The sequence below is a fragment of the Silene latifolia genome, chromosome X, assembly GCF_048544455.1.
Source record: "Silene latifolia isolate original U9 population chromosome X, ASM4854445v1, whole genome shotgun sequence".
Taxonomy (NCBI): Eukaryota; Viridiplantae; Streptophyta; class Magnoliopsida; order Caryophyllales; family Caryophyllaceae; genus Silene; species Silene latifolia.
The window spans coordinates 18,989,515-19,008,847 of record NC_133537.1 but is presented as its reverse complement, the minus strand read 5'-3'; the positions used below and the strand labels follow the sequence as shown (position 1 = coordinate 19,008,847).

General features: G+C 44.6%; 1 protein-coding gene across 1 annotated transcript; it reads left to right on the top strand.

Moving 5' to 3' along the window:
• The first annotated feature begins 315 nt into the window (after positions 1-315).
• On the top strand, positions 316-1,266 carry LOC141616985 (uncharacterized). The gene has a single exon (XM_074434153.1). The coding sequence runs from the start codon at positions 316-318 to the stop codon at positions 1,264-1,266; it is 951 nt and encodes a 316-aa protein (XP_074290254.1).
• The last annotated feature ends 18,067 nt before the right edge of the window (positions 1,267-19,333 follow it).

The following is a 19,333-nucleotide window of genomic DNA, read 5'->3' as shown; positions in this document are numbered from 1 at the left end:
GAAAAGGACAATAAGAAGTGGGGAAAACCCCCTAAGATGAAAAAGGAGGGCAATGGAAACAAGTATTGTGACTACCACTAAGGTAACGGGCACGATATAGACGAGTGCCGAAACCTGAATGAAGCAATAGAGGACCTCATACGCCGTGGGTACTTAGGAAAGTACAAAACCCCATACAGACCAGAGCAGGAACGCACAGATGAGAGAGGGGATAGCACCCCCATCATCCACGTGGTCACAGGGGAAGACGACAGAAGCTCCACGCATAACAAGCTCAAGGAAGACCTCCAGAACCTAATCGCTCAGGTTGGCATAATGCCGAAGGACGTGTCAGTCGACAGAATACCCGACCTCATAATCAACGCGTCCGACCACAAGCGCATAGTGAGTCCTTACCATGACCCACTCATACTCGACTTAAAGATCAGCGCCCATACGCTCAGAAGATGTCTGATCGACACTGGAGCTTACACCAACCTGCTATACCGACCCACTTCCGAGCAGCTCGGGCTCGGACCTCAGCATCCCAAGCCGACCAGCGGAGCACCGTATGGATTCTCGGGAGAGGCCTCGGCCCCGATGGGAACCATCATGCTACCCGTTAGGTTTGGCAGAGGAACACAATCACGAAGAGTGCAAGCCACCTTCACAGTGATCGACGCCGAATCAGCATACAATTCCCTGATCGGAAGACAGACCCTGGGTGAGATCAATGCCGTAATGTCCGTCCGGGGATTGATACTAGTATACATGTCGGACGTTGGAAGAACAAAAAAGCTTCACGGGAACCAGATCTCCTCAAGATCATGCAACGTAACGGCGTTCAAGCAAACTTCTTCAGCAAAAACGAGAGGCGAGCCGAACCCTGGTACGGCCGGGAGCAACTCCTGCCGAGAGGTGCAAAAGAGCTTCAAGCGCCCTACATCAGAGGCAGAGGCAAGCACGAGCAAGGGAAAGTCAACTGATCACAAACGACCAGTATCGGGGGTAGGGACTACCAATGTTTACCTTGGCCCTGGACGCTCAGTGATCATCGGCGAAGACATGTCGCCCACCTTCAAAGACCAAATGATCGGAGTACTTAAAAGAAACATGGATATCTTCGCATACTCCACTGATGAAATATCGGGAGTAAGCGAGGAGGTCATCGTTCACAAGCTGAATGAAGACCCCACATCCAAACCGGTCAAGCGAAAGAAAATGAACATGTCGACAGAACAAAAAGCTACCATAAAGGAGGAAGTCGACAAATTACTGTTCGCATGATTCATTGAGAAATGTGACTATGCGGAGTGGGTTGCTAATGCTGTAATGGTAAAGAAAGCATCCGGAGCATGGAGGATGTGTGTCGACTTTACCAACCTTAACAAAGCATGCCCCAAATATTGTTACCCGCTTCCGAGAATCGACCAGCTGGTCGACTTTACAAGCGGCCGTTCCATGTTAAGTTTCCTAGACGCCTTCTCGAGGTACCACCGGGTACACCTATGGGAGCCAGACAAGGTCAGGTACGCGTTCATCACCGGACACGACACCTTCATGTACATGATTTTGCCGTACGGCTTAAAGAATGCAGGAGCCACTTACCAGAGGCTCATCGACATAATCTTCGCCAACCATAAAGGAAGAAACGTCAAAGTGTAAGTTGACGACACCATCATCAAAAGCAAAAGCGAGGAGGAGCATCTGAACGACATCGTGGAAACGTTCGCATCCCTTCGAAAATATCAAATAAAGCTGGACCCAAAGAAGTGCATGTTCGGAGTACGGTCCGGGAAGTTCCTTGGATTCCTGGTCAGCGCGAGAGGAATTGACGCCAACCCTGAAAAGGTACAAGCCGTCATAGACCTCTTAGAAACATGCACGATCAGAGATATCCAGAGACTCACAAGACGCATGGAAGCGCTGTCCCGATTTATATCGAGATCGCTGGACAAGTCAAGGGCTTTCTTCAACGTCCTAAAGGGCAACAAACAATTCCGGTGGGAGGAGGAGCAAAGGCCCTTCTTTGACGATCTTAAGCACCACCTCACAGAATTGCCGACCCTGGCCCGGCCGGTGACCAGCGAGACGCTCTACCTATACGTAGCCGTCCCCGACATCAGCATTTGTGTCGTGATATAACGAGAAGAAGGCAAAAACCAGCAGCCCATCTACCTCATCAGTCACGCACTTGGTCCGGCCGAGAAAAACTACACCCGCTCATCGAGAAGGTAGCATTCGCCATCATAATAACAGCTAGAAAGTTACGTCCGTACTTTGACACACACCCTATAACGGTAATGACAGATCAACCACTCGAAAAGGCCCTGGAAAAGTTCGAGAAGTCCGGTAGGTTGCTAAAATGGGCAGTAGAGCTGCCAGGGCATGAAATCAAGTATCAATCCCGAACTGCCATAAAAGCTTAAGCCCTAGCTGATTTCCTAGCCGATTGTTCACACTCCAATGAGAGTCAGGAGCCCGAAGAGGCCTGGGAAGTCTTCACCGACGGGTTATCCACAACTGCCGGGTCCGGAGCAGGAGTAGTCATCACAAGCCCAGATGGAGCCGAGTTCGGACATGCCCTAAGATTCACCTTTGAGGCGTCAAACAACGAGGCCGAATACGAAGCAATGATAGCAGGCATTGAACTCGCCACCGCCGCCGGGGCCAAGTTGCTACGGCAATTCACGGATTCCCTACTCATCGCCAACCAAATCAAGAGAGAGTACGAAGTAAGGGAACCCTCAATGGCCAAGTACCTGGAACAAGTCAGAAAAAGGTTGGCTGAACTAAAATCCTACAAGATAATGCAAATACCTAGGTCGAAGAAAAACAGGGGAAACGCACTATCCAAGCTAGCCAGCTCAAGCCTATAAGACGCTCGTTGGTCAGTGTGGGTCGATATACGAGTTACAAAGTGCATTGAGCCGGGCCCGACACCCATTAGAGTAGTCGAGCCCGAAGGTTCGACCTGGCTGACGGACATTATCAACTTCAAGATAGAAGGAAAGATACCAGAGGGATTCACGGAAAGAAAGATCCGAGCAGTCGCCAGTCGTTTTCGGATGATAGAGGGAACGCTCTACAAAAGAGGGTTCTCGAGTCCACTTCTAAGATGCCTGAACCAGAGGGAGGCCCAACAAGCACTATCGGACATACACGCCGGCATCTGCGGACACAACATCGGAGGTAGAAATCTGGCCCACAGAGCATTAAGAGCAGAATACTTCTGGCCCACCATGAAGGCAGATGCAAAAGAACTGACGAGGAGGTGTAGGAATTGCCATATCCACGCATCCGTCATACATGCACCAGCAAGGGACCTACAACCAGTGCTCAACCCGATACCTTTCGCCCAGTGGGGGATGTACATACTAGGCCCCTTCACCACCGCGAGTGGAGGAAGGAGGTTCCTGGTCGTCGCTATTGATTACTTTTCAAAATGGGTGGAAGTAGAGGTCGTGGTCAGAATCACTGAAGCAGCAGTCCGAAAAGTTATATGGCAAAACATCATCACCAGATTCGGCATCCCCAAGATAACGGTCTTTAAACACGGAAGACAGTTCGACAATCCAAAGCTAAGGGAATGGCTAGAGATCTACGACGTCAAACACCCTTATTCCGCCATTTACCACCCACAGAGCAATGGCCAGGCAGAATCCGCCAACAAGCAAATACTGGGCAGCCTAAGAAAACGCTTTGATAAGCTAAAAGGAACGTGGGCAGACGAGCTAGAAAGTGTCCTATGGTCACTCAAAACCACAGTCAAAGAGTCCACAAGCTGTACACCCTTCGACCTGATCTACGGAATAGAAGCAATGTTGCCAGTAGAAATACAAATACGCACTGCACGCAACATGTATTATGACCCATAGAGCAATGAAGAAGCCATGAGAAGAGCCGTCGACCTAGTCAAGGAAACCAGGACACGAGCCCGGCTAAACATAGGAGTTTACCAAAACAATCAAAGAGTACAACTGCGCCAATTCCAGGTCAGGAGATTATGTCCTAAGGAAAAGCGCAGCGGTCGGATAGGGCCACCTACATGACAAGCTATCTGCAAACTGGGAAGGCTCTTACCAGATCACCAAGATCCTAAGGCCCGATACATACACCTTGGCCGACATGGACGGAGCTGAATTGGGGGCACACTGGAATGCCGACACCATCAAGAAACATTACTTATAAAAGAGGGACGATGCACTCCAGCCTTGGTAAACACCACCTAAAAAAGCCTTGTGCCATTGACGCAAGCAAGCCGGAGGACGATCAAATATGTCGACAGCTCCGTGCAAAATTGTAACCCGACTCCTTGAAAAAATCGAAATAAAATGTTCGGTTATTGCCTATCAGCACAACATACAGTCGTCGCTAACAGGCAGGGGGCAGGGAATCTACCACATAAGTGGAGCAATGGCTAAGAAGACATCGAAGTAGGCAAGGATACCCGTAAAAGGACACCCAAGACCGAACTGATCGACGAGTGAAGACATCCAAGTAGGCAGGGACACCCGTAAAGGGACACCCAAGACCGAAAAGACGAATGAAGACCCCGGAGAAGGCTGGGAGTCCCTTAGAGGGACGCCCGGACCAAACCGATGAAGTAGTTAGGGAGACCCGTTAAGGGACACCTAGACCGAAATACCGGAGTAGGCTGGGACTCTCCTAGAGGGACGCCCTGACCGAAATGAAGAGTAGGCGGAGACACCCTGACTAGGTAAATACTAGGTCGTTAAAATACTAGAATTAACCTATCAAATTAACAATTTATACCCTAGACTTTGACTCTACTCACTTTAAACTAAAACAATAGTAAAGTGGAAGTAAAGGGGTCGAACCCAAGAGAAGGGTTAACAACTAAAAACTTGAATTGTAAACTATTGACTACTAAGTAAGTCTCTACTACTAATTAAGATCCTAATGACAAATTAAACTTAACAAAAGGCACTAATCACAAACAATGGGTATTAATAAAGGTCAACTAGTAGGAAACATAGATGAAAAAGGATTGGTTTTGGGAAACAAACATGGAAATATGAGTAAAGATTGGAGATCTTCCTATTGAGATAATTCCACAAACAACTAGTATGCAAGATTCAATATAAAGAGGAAAACTTGATGTAATTCTCTCTTAGTAACCCAACAATGATAAAGTTTGACTCTTTTATTTCTCTCTTACAATTATCTACCCAATACTATCACCTGAAGATGTTGATACATCTCCCTTATACTAAAAGAATAAGAGTTCTCCAAAATTTTCCTGTCTAAATGAATTTGGCTATAATTGGGCTTTTATTATATCATATCTGTAATTGAGCTTTTATTATATCATATCTATTATTGGGCTTTCATTATATCATATTCACATCTAGGTTATATTGAACTTTCCCTTTTCCATCGATTAATACAAAATATTAATTATAATAAATTTACAATTAAATTTCAAATTGAGTAAAATATCAGGTATTATAATTATTTTCTTTAATGTTTCTATCTAAAATACCGCGCATTCGCGCGGGATCTATACTAGTGTAAATTAAACCATCTACATATACTCTTCAAACTTAAGCAACAAATCATTAAAGCATGAAAAGAGACTAAGCAAGAGCATTAAGAATTTAACCAAAAGATGAAGCTAGGATCAATTCCTCATAAGATTAAACCATACAAATGAGCAAAAGACATAGACTTTCCTATTTGTTGTATGAATCCTTTAAACCAAATCAACAAACAACAAACTTGCTTCAACAATCCCAACTAAATTAAACCATTCCTTTAGGATTTGCACTAGTCAAGTAAATAACATGCAAGGATGATCAAACCAAACATTCAATTACTCAACATAAGAAATTAAGCACAAGAAAAGAGCATTAGATAAATTAAGAGAGGTTTAAGAGTCTTACAATACCAAAGTTGGATACTTTGATCAAATTACATCAAGCAAAGGAAAGATTAGCCTTCCATCTTATTAGAAAAACCCAAGAAATGAGGAAATATTAACATCTAAAGCTAAAAGATTACAACTTTTACCCAAAATAAAGTGTTCTTGCTACCAAAAGTCTCTAGAGATTATTCAATAATTAGGTGATAACTAGGTCTTCAAAATGAGGAGTATATATAGGGGTGCACTCCTTTCTAGGTTAAATCCTCCAAAAACAAGCCCAAAAACACGGACTGTTTAATTAAACCCGTGTTTAAAACAGAATTGCGCAGGCTTCTCTGAAGGTGGAGCAGGCTGCGCATCCTGCGCAGGCTGCGCAGTTTTGGCGCAGGCTGCGGCCCAGCTCGGGACTCCCCTATGAACTTCCAAGTTTTGCTTGCTTCTTTACTTTCCAAACTTCACTCGTCATTGCTTGCTTGAGACGAACTTCTTATCTTGGTTGAAACAACATGAAATCTTCACCTTGACTCTTGATATGGTTGCTTCCTTTGCCTCAAAAGGTGATCAATCCAAGACTAAGTCCTTTGTGACCCAAACTACAAAGAAATAGAGTACGCCGGTATGTCCGAGATTAACGCATAACTTGGCCCCAACACTTGAATAAACAACCTAACATTATCAAACTAGACGCGACATATTTGACACTATCAAATACCCCCACACTTAGACTTTTGCTCGTCCCGAGCAAAACTCGAAACAAGCAATTGCACAAGCCTCAAGGTGAGTACGAGGGTAAATGACCGCTTTTCCCTTACCACGACCTTCTTATATCTCCCTCATTGACAACCACCTATGAAAAGAAAAACAAAGATTCAAAGTTGACACACTCTCTCTTCTCTCACACGCCCTCCTTATGTCATCCCTCTAAACAAGACACAACACACCTCCAACTCCGACTCATCAACTTCACACCACCCTTCTTGTCTCTCCAAAATAGCAATGGTCACCCTTGTCTTATCCCAAGGCAAAAGCAAGGTGACCTACACAATCCTCCAAATCATTCATGCTCCCCTTATATCACCCCCTTATCACTCCAAGCAATGCAAGGCATGCTACTATGTTGGCCAAACACCAATAAAGATCAACAACTCAGTAACCAACATGAAAACCACCAATTTGAAACAATTTTCTTTGACTCAAAAAGAAATTAAATCCTAAATCTAGCCTCCTTCCTAAATCCTCCTTATATCTCCCTTATTATCCCTCCATCTTTTTGGTGGTGCATTTTTCAATTTTTCAATTTTTTTGGTGAAAATCCCTCATTTTGCCTAAGGTGCCCTTTCGGGTTTTCACCTTAGCTTTTCCTTTCCTCTCATCGGTGGCTCGCAACTCGATTCTTCATTTTGCCCGGAATGCCCTTTTGGGTTTTCATTCCGTCCTCGGCCACCTTTCCCAATCTTGCCTAGGTGCTCACCCTTGTGGGTTTTCACGTAGCCGGGATTTTCGTTTTTTTTAGCACAACATTCAATGGAAACGAAAAGAAATGTACATATGTTACAAATTCCATCATCTTACTCCCCCACACTTAGATTCCACATTGCCCTCAATGTGGAGGAGTACTCTCATTCTCTCATTGTTGGTAGTTGGAGGGACCCGAGCCTTCCCCTTGCTCATATGTCCCTTGATTTCTCCTTCTCCTTTCTCTTGTTTGCCTTACTCTTTTGGCCCTCTCATAGGCCTCCTCAACTTGTGGCTCGGTGATGGTTGGTTCGTAGTGGGGGTCATTTTGGTGGAGGGTCATGCCGAAAAGGCCACGGATGAGCCCAAAGGAATCCTCTTGAGCTTGAGCATCTTGAAAGGAGTCTTCAACATATTGGTGGTGCTTTTCATTTTGCACCACGAATTGTTGAGTTGCTTGCTCTCTTCATGCATTTTGGGCCCTCCACATGGCTTGGTTTTCTTCCATGTACTTGGCTTGTTGTTGTTGCCAAGCAAAGGCCTCATCTTGCCTTTTAGCCATCTCTTGAAGCATCTTCATTTGGGCCCTCTCGGCCTCCGCACTCAATCTTTGGTGCTCCATGCTAGCTAACCTCCATTGATCTAAACTCTCAAGTGTTGGCGTTTGTTATTGTTGCCAAGCATGAGATCTATCAACTCTCCCGCTAATCGCCTCCAAAGTCCCTCGGGTCTCCGTGAAGTATTCAAACATTTGTTGTTGCCATGGGGCGATTGGTGGATTAGAGCTTCCCCCCGCCTCAAACATCGGTGTGTCATGGATGGGTGGGTCACGCTCTATGTTCCCTATCTCCCTCTCCTCTTCACTATCAAGATGGATAATCGAGGGTGTTTCTAGCCTTCTCCTTTATACCCCTCTTTGCTCCGGCGTGTCGGCCGGGCAATAAAAGTGAATGGCATGGGTACCATGAGGAATCGGGCCATCCTTTGGTAGAATCATGTAAGGAGCTTTCCCCACTCCCAACCAATTGCATCGAAAATTCACGTTATCTAGGACTTTGATCATGTGTGTTTCCTCAAGTCCTTGGGTGTTGTAAAAATGATTTCCCCAAACGGGGAGTTGGTCATCCGAAGTCGAGCCCACAAACTTTTCCACAAAAAGGGTGATTAAACCCCTACGATTGATGTTACCTCCCCTCCTCTTCCTATGCCTCAAACAAGAATCAACAAAAAGTCTTGCCCAATCCGGCACACCATCCCTTTCCGGGAGCATGGTCCAAATGCACTCCCTCACCGCATCACTAACTTTTGTCGGCTCTCCCATGGAGAAGAACCAACAAGCCAAACTTCTTGTCAAAAGACGGATCACGGGATTGGTGATGGCGGAAAGTTTGTCATTATAATCTTGTGCTTGTCTCCCTGTGACATGACACCACACCTCATTTAGCTTGCCCTTAGGTGGGTTAACCGGGGAAGGCATTTTTGTGATTCGTAAAATCTCTCTCACCTCATCAAAATAAATAGAGTGCCATACTTTATGAAGACGGAAATTCACTCTCTTATTTGCCCCCTCCCCCGTTTTTGAGATGGTGGACAAGAATTCATATGTGAAAGACCGGTAGGTGTCATCATAAAGGTCCATGTATTGCTCTAACCCCACCCGACTCAAGAGTTGAAAGGTGAGTTCCTCTATTCCTAGCTTTTGAAGGGTGTCACGGTGGAGGAATTTTGTGATAGGGACGGGGTTTTCTTTTTCAAGTTTTGAAAAAATTTTCTTTTGTTCGGCATTGAGTCCCTCGTTCCCATTAAACACTTTGGGGTTACTTCCCTCCCCTTGTTGAGTTTTCCTCTTTCCAAAAACCATGGTACCTAGCAAGCAAGAGTACAAATATACCAACAAAAACACTCAAAACAGTTTTGCTCTCTTTGAGGCAATTCAACAAACACCTTCTAGGTACTAACTCAAGAAGGTAGAATTGAGTGATATTTGTTGAATACCTTTCCTCTTTCTCAGAAAATAAGTTTATCCCAGCAATTATAGACTACAATCAACCATGAAAATCCAAAAGTTCAATGAAGAAACATCAAATTTCGGATTAATGCTAAGTAAGTAAAGAGAAAGATTGGAAAAGTTGTTATACCTCCCCGAATCCACTTAAAATGCTAGGTGATCGAAGTATAATGCTAAAACCCCTCCAAGATTGCTCCAATGGCCCAGAAATCTCTTGAAAAGAACTTGAATCCAAAGCTTGGAAACTTAGGGTTTGGGACGAAATTTGGGAAAATCAGATTTTTGAAGAGTAAAGTGAGTATTTGAGTTGTTGTGTTGGGTTGAGAGATGAATTTGATGGAAGAAAGGAGTTTGTTGAAGGTTTTGATGGTGTATTTGATGAAGTTTGAGATGGGTGTTTGGGAGTTGAAGGTGGAATGTGTCGAAAAAGATTGAAGGTTGAGTGAATTGTGATTTGTAAAAAGGCTTTGCTTTATCCCGTGGCTGCGAACTGCGCAGGCTGCACACTGAACTGCGCAGGCTGCGCCAAATTGCGCAGGCTGCGCTTTTTGGCGCAGGCTGCGCTTCCTGGCGGGTTGTCGTGTAAATTGCTAGCTTTCAACTTCTTTCTTGTCGGGATTTTCGGCCTTCCTTTGGTGCTTTTCCTTCATTTGACTCGTGTAGATGGCGTCTCGAGTCATTTCACCTCCCATTACGACTTGGGCACGCTTCCCAAGGAACTTCATCCTACTTCCTTCAAACACTTCAAATACTTACCACTCGTGTAGATAAGCCGGAACTTTTCAATGGCATACACCACCGCTAAGAATTCCTTTTCCGTGGTGGTGTAGTTCCGTTGAGAATCATTCAAAAGTGAAGAAGCATATTGTATCACATGAGCAACCTTCCCTTCCCTTTGGCCTAAAACCGCGCCAAGGGCATATTCACTAGCATCGGTCATGATTTCAAACGGGAGGTCCCATTTTGGAGCTTGAATTATCGGGGCCGTCACAAGCTTTTTGTTCAAAGAATCGAATGCCAACCTACAAGCATCATCAAAAACAAACTCCACATCCTTGTGTAAAAGCTTGCACAAGGGGTAAGCAATCCTGGAAAAGTCCCTAATAAATCGACGGTAGAAGCCCGCGTGTCCTAGGAACGACCTTATCTCCCGAGTATTAGTGGGATATGGCAAGGTTTTTATTACTTCAACCTTAGCCACATCCACCTCAATCCCTATCTTTGAGACTATGTGACCTAACACGATGCCGCTTTTAACCATAAAGTGACATTTTTCGGAATTCAACACAAGGTGTGACTCCGTGCATCGTGATAAGACCATAGTTAGGTGGTCCAAGCAAGCTTCAAAATTGTCTCCATGGACGGTGAAGTCGTCCATGAAGACCTCTAAGACTCTTTCTACTAGATCCGAGAAAAGACTCACCATGCAAAGTTGAAATGTACCCGGAGCATTACACAAACCGAAGGGCATCCTTCGGTATGCATATGTTCCGAAAGAGCATGTGAATGTTGTCTTGGATTGATCCTCCGGACGTATGGGAATTTAAAAGTATCCGGAATATCCATCCAAGAAACAATAGAATTCCTTCCCCCTAGCCTCTCTAGCATTTGGTCTAGAAAGGGTAAAGGGAAATGGTCTTTGAATGTCACGGCATTTAGGCGGCGATAATCGATGCAAAATCGCCACCCGGTTTGAATCCGGGTGGGGATTAAAGCTCCTTCTTTGCCTCTGATTACCGTCACACCACCCTTTTTAGGTACACATTGAGTGGGACTTACCCATTGAGAATCGCTAATGGGGTAGATGATTCCCATTTGAAGCAATTTGATGATCTCTTCCTTCACGACCTCCATCATCGGTGGGTTCAATCTTCTTTGTGGTTGCCTCACCGGTTTTGCCTCTCCCTCCAACCAGATCTTGTGCATGCAAATGCTTGGGCTTATCCCTTTGAGATCCGCAATGCTCCACCCAAAAGCTTCTTTTTATTTGTGCAATACACCCACCAATTTCGTTTCTTGGTCACTCTCAAGTTGGTTGGAGATTATGAGGGGTAGAGTGTTGTTTTCCCCAAGAAAGATGTACTTCAAGTGGTCGGGAAGTGGTTTTAAATTGGGGGTGGGTGGTTTTATAATGGATGGGAGTGGTCTTTCAAGGGAGGCCTCTAGAGGAAGAAATTTAGCTTGATAATCATAAGAGGAAGAAGAAAAACAAGCTTTGGTGGAGCTGGTGACCGCGCAGGCTGCGCCGTTCTGCGCAGGCTGCGCTGTGGTGCGCATGCTGCGCTGTGGTGCGCAGGCTGCGCTGTGGCTCGGGATTTCCTTCTCAATTTCCCTCATTTCTTCCTCCCCCTTAGATTCTTCCAAAGGTTATTCATTCTCCAATTCCTCTATATTTTCCTGCACATCATGAGACAACAAAAACCGCAACCCTTCTTTCTCGACATTGTTAGTGAGGGCCACTTCAAGTGGGTCCCTATGATTCAATTGGTAAACTCGATTTGCCAAAGGTTCAATTTTATCAATAAAGTAGCAAAAGCTCAAATCATCGGTCTTTTTCATGGTTTCATACACATTATACTTCAAAACTTTCCCTTCAAATTCCATGGTCAAATTTCCATCATACATGTCAAGTTTGGTTTTGGAGGTTCTCTTGAAAGACCTCCCTAGCAAAAGAGGTGTAGCCTTGGAATCCGGTTCCATGTCTAACACGTAAAAATCGGCCGGAAACATGAATTTATCAACCTCTACCAACACATCTTCTACAAGACCTTTGGGGTGAATTGTAGTGCGATCCGCCAATTGGATCACAACATTGGTCTTAGACAAGGGAGGCAATTCTAGGGTCTCATAAATTGAGTAAGGCATGACATTAATAGAGGACCCCGAGTCTAGCATAGCTCTAGCAAAAGCTTTGCCTCCCATTGAGCACGGTATAGTTAGCATGCCCGAATCATCGCACTTTTTGGGAAGATTTTGTTTGAAAATTGCCGAGACATGCCTACTAATCGTGACTCTTTCAACTCCTTTCCTTGGTTTCCGTTTAGGGGTGCAAAGTTCCTTGAGAAACTTTGCATACATAGGAACGGTTTTAATGATAGTAAAAAGAAGGATGTTGACCTCACATTTCCTAAAAGTTTCATAAAGATCAGAGTCTTTATCAAACTTCTTGGGATTTGTGAGGGCACTTGGGAATGGTACCTCCGGTTCATATTCTTTTTCAATCTCTTAAAGTTGATCCTTTGTGTTGGTGCTTTCCTCCTTTTCTTTGTCAATGCTAAAAGGGCTCTTTTCTTCTTCCTCATTAGCTTTTGAAGATGTCCCTTTCTCTTGTTCAACCACAAGCTCTTCTTCAATTTGCTCTTCAATTTCAATAACCCTTTCGTGTGACTTGCCCCTTCTCTTCTTCTTGGGAGGGGATTCTAAGGTCCTCCCCTTCCTCAATGTCATAGCACTAGCATTTTCTCTAGGAGGAAATGTAGTGGAGGGGATAGAAGTGGAATTCCAACCTTGAGGTCCAACTTGGACAAATTGCTCAAGAACTTGCCAAGCAAAACCAAAGGAATTCCACTTCTATCCCCTCCACTACATTTTCTCTAGGAGGAAATGTAGTGGAGGGGATAGAAGTGGAATTCCTTTGGTTTTGCTTGGCAAGTTCTTGGGCAATTTGTCCAAGTTGGACCTCAAGGTTGGCAACCTTGGCATCACTAACACCCTTATCGGCTTCAATCTTGTCAAACCTCTTGTTTGTTTTGACTTGCTCTTGCAAAATGTTTTTAAGCAAGTCTTGAACACTTGGTTCCTTTTGAGAATTGGTGTTGTTACCTTGATTGCCAAATTGGGATGATTGACCTTGGTTTTGGTTTCTACCTTGGTTGTTGAAATTCCCATTCCTATTTCCTTGAGAATTTGAGCCTTGACCTTGTCGGGAATTTTGGTCCCTCAAGTGGTTGAATTGGCCATTCACAAAGCTCTTTGAGGTGTCACCACCCCAACCAAGTCGAGGGTTGTCTCTACTCCCAGTATTGTAAGTGTTGCCACTAGGATCATAGTTGTAATATCCTCCCCCGGAAGGATTCATAGCATTGTAATTCCCATAACCCATTGCACTTACATTTTCCACACCAATTCCTTCTTCAATCATAATGGGGCAAGCTTCCTCCAAATGAGGACCTTGGCAATAGTTGCATTCCACTTGATTCCCTTTTCCCCCATCTTTGTTTGGATTGTTCACCATCATATTCTTCACTAGGTGAGTTAAGTCATTCACACTTTGCTCAAGATTTTGAGTAGATGAGGAAGAGGTTCCCATTGAAGATGTATTCCTTGTTCCCCTTTGAGTTCTTCCATAATTCCTCGTAGTTGAGGCAAGTCTCTCAATGATTTCCTTGGCATCCACTATGGAAAAATTCTCCAAACCTCCTCCGGTAGCGGAATTGACCATCCTTTGATCCTCTTGACCTAACCCTTCATAAAAGTTCACAAGGAGATCGTCATCACTCAACCCGTGGTATGGGCATTGAGCCACCAACTTCTTAAACCTCTCCCAATACTCATACATGGTTTCACCATTTGGGTCTTGTTCTATGGTGGTAATGGCCTTCTTTGCACGGTTGTGGCGTGAATCGGGGTAAAATTTTTCAAGGAAGGCCGCTTTCATTTCCTTCCAAGTTCTTATAGACCCCGGAGCAAGATAGAAGAGCCAATCTTTGGCCGAATCCAACAAGGAAAATGGGAAGGCCCGTAGTTTGAATTGATCCTCCGTCACTCCATTCGGAATCGCACCTTCACATATCATGTGAAATTACGAAAGGTGACGGTTTGGGTCATTTTCCGTATGTCCGTGAAACTTAGGCAAGTTATGAATAAAGAAGCCTTTGAGTTCAAAATTTGCATTGGCTCCTAAAGTGGGGTAGGTGATACACAAGGGTTTCTCATCATAATTCCTTGCTCTTATCTCCCGGATGGTTCTCGTGTCATTCGCCATAGGGGGATACTCTACTTCAATCGGATTTACTTCAATAGGATCTTCCGAAGGTGCTTCTTCTACTCGATGTTCCCTTTGTGCTCTTTGGTACCAAGGATTGGTAAATAACCACAAATATGCTCCAAAAGAGTCCTCTTCAACGGGGGTTGATTCACCGTTTTTAGAAGGACTAAACATAAACCTTTGCACTACACACACAAGTTAGAACTTCCATTTACTTTCAAAAACAAAGAGAAGAAAAATAACTAACATGCAATTAATAATCAAGCCTTTAGCTATGTTGCCCTTCCCCGGCAACGGCGCCAAAATTTGACTCGGTAAATACTGGGTCGTTAAAATATTAGAATTAACCTATCAAATTAACAATTTATACCCTAGACTTTGACTCTACTCACTTTAAACTAAAACAATAGTAAAGTGGAAGTAAAGGGGTCGAACCCAAGAGAAGGGTTAACAACTAAAAACTTGAATTGTAAATTATTGACTACTAAGTAAGTCTCTACTACTAATTAAGATCCTAATGACAAATTAAACTTAACAAAAGGCACTAATCACAAACAATGGGTATTAACAAAGGTCAACTAGTAGGAAACATAGATGAAAAAGGATTGGTTTTGGGAAACAAACATCGAAATATGAGTAAAGATTGGAGATCTTCCTATTGAGACAATTCCACAAACAACTAGTATGTAAGATTCAATATAAAGGGGAAAACTTGATGTAATTCTCTCTTAGTAACCCAACAATGATAAAGTTTGACTGTTTTTCTCTCTCTTACAATTATCTACCCAATACTATCACCTCAAGATGTTGATACATGTAAATTAAACCATCTACATATACCCTTCAAACTTAAGCAACAAATCATTAACCCATGAAAAGAGACTAAGCATGAGCATTAAGAATTTAACCAAAAGATGAAGCTAGGATCAATTCCTCATAAGATTAAACTATACAAATGAGCAAAAGACATAGACTTTCCTATTTGTTGTATGAATCCTTTAAACCAAATCAACAAACAACAAACTTGCTTCAACAATCCCAACTAAATTAAACCATTCCTTTAGGATTTGCACTAGTCAAGTAAATAACATGCAAGGATGATCAAACCAAACATTCAATTACTCAACATAAGAAATTAAGCACAAGAAAAGAGCATTAGATAAATTAAGAGAGGTTTAAGAGTCTTACAATACCAAAGTTGGATACTTTGATCAAATTACATCAAGCAAAGGAAAGATCAGCCTTCCATCTTCTTAGAAAAACCGAAGAAATGAGGAAAGATTAACATCCAAAGCTAAAAGATTACAACTTTTACCCAAAATAAAGTGTTCTTGCTACCAAAAGTCTCTAGAGATTATTCAATAATTAGGTGATAACTAGGTCTTCAAAATGAGGAGTATATATAAGGGTGCACTACTTTCTAGGTTAAATCCTCCAAAAACAAGCCCAAAAACACGGACTGTTTAATTAAGCCCGTGTTTAAAACAGAATTGCGCAAGCTTCTCTAAAGGTGGCGCAGGCTGCGCATCCTGCGCAGGCTGCGCAGTTTTGGCGCAGGCTGCGCCCCAGCTCGGGACTCCCCTACAAACTTCCAAGTTTTGCTTGCTTCTTTACTTTCCAAACTTCACTCGTCATTGCTTGCTTGAGACGGACTTCTTATCTTGGTTGAAACAACATGAAATCTTCACCTTGACTCTTGATATGGTTGCTTCCTTTGCCTCAAAAGGTGATCAATCCAAGACTAAATCCTTTGTGACCCAGACTACAAAAAAATAGAGTACGCCGGTATGTCCGAGATTAATGCATAACTTGGCCCCAACACTTGAATAAACAACCTAAAATTATCAAACTAGTCGCGACATATTTGATACTATCATACCCCTAGAGAGATACTATGACCGAAAATGGCTAGAGTAGGCGTGGACGCCCCTAGAGGGACTCCTAGACCGAAACGATGGAAGTAGGCAATGGCACCCCAAATAGAACCTTGACCGAAACTTCTGGAGTAGTCAGGGATGACCCTGGAAAAACGAAGTAAGCAGGGACACCTGAGAAGGGACACCCAGGCTTAGGCGAGAACACATATGCAAATTAAAGAAGAGACCAAAGCACAACATTCAACAAAACAAATGTTAAGAAATGTTACAAGCCAAATGGGCTGAATAAGTTTGAGGAACCATAGGAAATAAACTCCTAAATCATCGGTTGTCCGCCCAAAAAAGAACAAACTCCGCCTACGCTACGCTGAAAACCAAAGTAAGCAAAAAAGCAGATAAAAGGTCGGCAGGAAGAGAACCAATCATACCCCGCAAGAGGACGACCCAGCTGTGTCTTGAAGACTCGGATCAGGTTGTCCCTGCGCGGAGCACGAACAACAGGGCGATAGCCCGAATCCCTATTTAGGGATGAGCCCTCGAGCCTCGAATCAACATCATTTTACGCATGAAGAGCTCCATGTTCCCCATAATTTTGATTCACTGCCTCGGCAACATGGGAAACTTCACACCCCCTAGGTCCAGGAGCCACGACCTCGCCAACTACAACTTCCTCGTTGTCGAGAGCAGCTAAAAGGTCATACCGGTTCCAGTCGAAGTTCGGATCAACCCGAGCAATGCGATCACGCATCTCCTGGTCGCACTCCTCATGGCCTCTAACTACCGCTACAGTTGACAACTCCTCCCAGAAAGCAACGGTCTCTCCTACCTCTGTCTGAAGTTCAGTAATGCGAGACGCTATTAGGCCTCCGACTCACGGGCAGCAGCCCGCGCTTCTTCAAGCTCAGACAACACCCCCTGGTTTATCAAACTAACCCGGGCCAACTCAGATATCGCCTCCCCAGCTTTTCACTCGGGGTGATCAAGCTGACCTGGGCCACATGTATTACACGAAAGATCTCGAAAAAGACCACCAGTTTCCAGGATAAGCACTCCCATGTGAGGGGGAGAATTGACTTGATCATTGCCCAGAACGACCTTGCCCGACTCCAACATAAAGTCGGACAAGTTAACAGACGAGCTGTTGAGCCCAGAAAACTCGGGGCCAGTCACGTCACCAACAGGATGAAGTGGAATATCCTCCTCAATAAGGACTCTCTTCTCCGCGAAATGCACCCTCTTAGCCAGGTGCTCCCCAGGCTCGGAACTTGCTTTACGCCTACCATCCTCGGGGCTAAAGCTAATTACAACAACATGGCTACTCCGCCCAGAGACATGAGTGACAAACTCCCTGTAAGAGGTCGGCGACGACTCCCCCTCCCGATGAGTGAGGGGCGAAGCATGTCGGCCTACAGGAGATGTTCCAGGATGTTCGAGGCAGAGAGTCGAGGCGCAGGTACCAGAGCGGCAACTGGCTTAGTCGCCCGACGAGATCCGCTCAAGGACTTCCCGGTTCGGCGAAAGCCCGATCATTCTAAGTTCATCGACCATGAACTCCGTAGCGCAAGGCTCCATAAGACAGAGTATATGCATTAGGAAGGCAAAAGGAAAAAGGGGAAAACGTAATGGTTAGCAAAGCAAAAGAAAGAGGGTCGGTTAACGACCCTCCGGTACCTGAGCGACGGGCCGGAACCAATCCCACCCGACAAAGGAAATCATCTCTCAAAATCACATTAGCAAAAGGTAACCATTCTTTCGGCTTGGGAGCCTTATCATTAGGGCTCTGCTCGAACAGGGACAGCATCACCTTCTCCTCTTCGGAGAGGGCGACCATAGGACAGGAAGAACCAGCCTTCTTGAAATCCAGACCGAGCCACACGCCATTCCTAAATGCTTGGGAAGCCTCCAACCTGGAGGACGCCTGACGTAGAAGAAGCGAGATTTCCAATCCTTTACACCGTCCAACACCGAAAACACGGTGAGATAGTCAAGACCCTTCACCAGAGTGTACTAGGATCTGGTCAGGGTAGGGGTCGCCTTTCTAAGGACCACACACTTCTTGAAGACCTCCAAAAAAGGTGTGAGCCCAGCAAAGAGGCATCGCCAAGCAAAGGCGACCAACTTTCGAACAGACTGAGGAGTCACCTGACAAAGGGCCATAATCGCCCTAAAAAAGAACTCCTCGACGAAAGGGTCCAAAGGAAAACGAATACCGAACTCCAAATGGTGCAAGTAGACCGCCGTGTAACCAACGGGAGGATCACACACTGTGTCAGTCATACTCAGGAGGAATATCGAATTGCGATAAACAAGCTCCTGCACGGACCGAAGTCGAATCCAACTCGCAAAAGCATAATCAGGATACGAATGAAGGGCAAGGTCATAATTAACCTTATCCAAGGTACGACAGTTGAAAACCACAACGTCGAGGCCCCCAATTTGAGCGGGGCCCGACACGTTAATCGGTTCGATGTCAATAAGTCTCTCGTCTGAATCCTCGATATCGGACGTCGACCCCTCATCACGAGCACCAAACTCTTCAAACTGGCCAGGGTAACTAAGACGTGCAACAGGTCAACCCAATGGAGCGTCACCCGAAAAGTCGGAAACGTCAAACTAGTTCCCTCGACCAACGCTTGATGAATCCATCTCACCGGAAACTCCAAAGTCCATCACGAAATAAGCGAAGTAAGGGACGAAACAATCGACCTGAAAAGCGAATGATGGTGGACAACAGAAGATCGAGTAGAGAGGGAAATAATCTAGTCTCTGAAAGTTTTCTGAACGGATTTTGGAAAAGTGCGAAGATGATGAGGAGGAAGCAATTTATAGGGCGAGCACAGAGCCCTAGATTCTGCGGATATACGACGCGCGAGTGCAAGGGAAGTCCATGAGGCATCAGACACGCGTCAAACATTCACAAAGAAACAAGAGGAACGGTTGCAAGTAAGAAAAATATAACCACCTCTCCCAGTTCGAATTCTGAAGATCAAATCAATGCGGTCCCCCCAACTACCCAGAGCAGTAAAGAGAAGGAGACCTAACGAAACCTGTTCAAATGATTGAATAAGGGCCCACAAAATCAAAGATCCAGAGACAGAAAGAAATAGAATGACACAAATGGTTACTTTATTAGACACAAT

What these genes read in the sequence shown, in the direction of transcription:
- LOC141616985 (XM_074434153.1), top strand. Translation starts at nt 316, where the DNA reads ATGCCGAAGGACGTGTCAGTCGACAGAATACCCGACCTCATAATCAAC.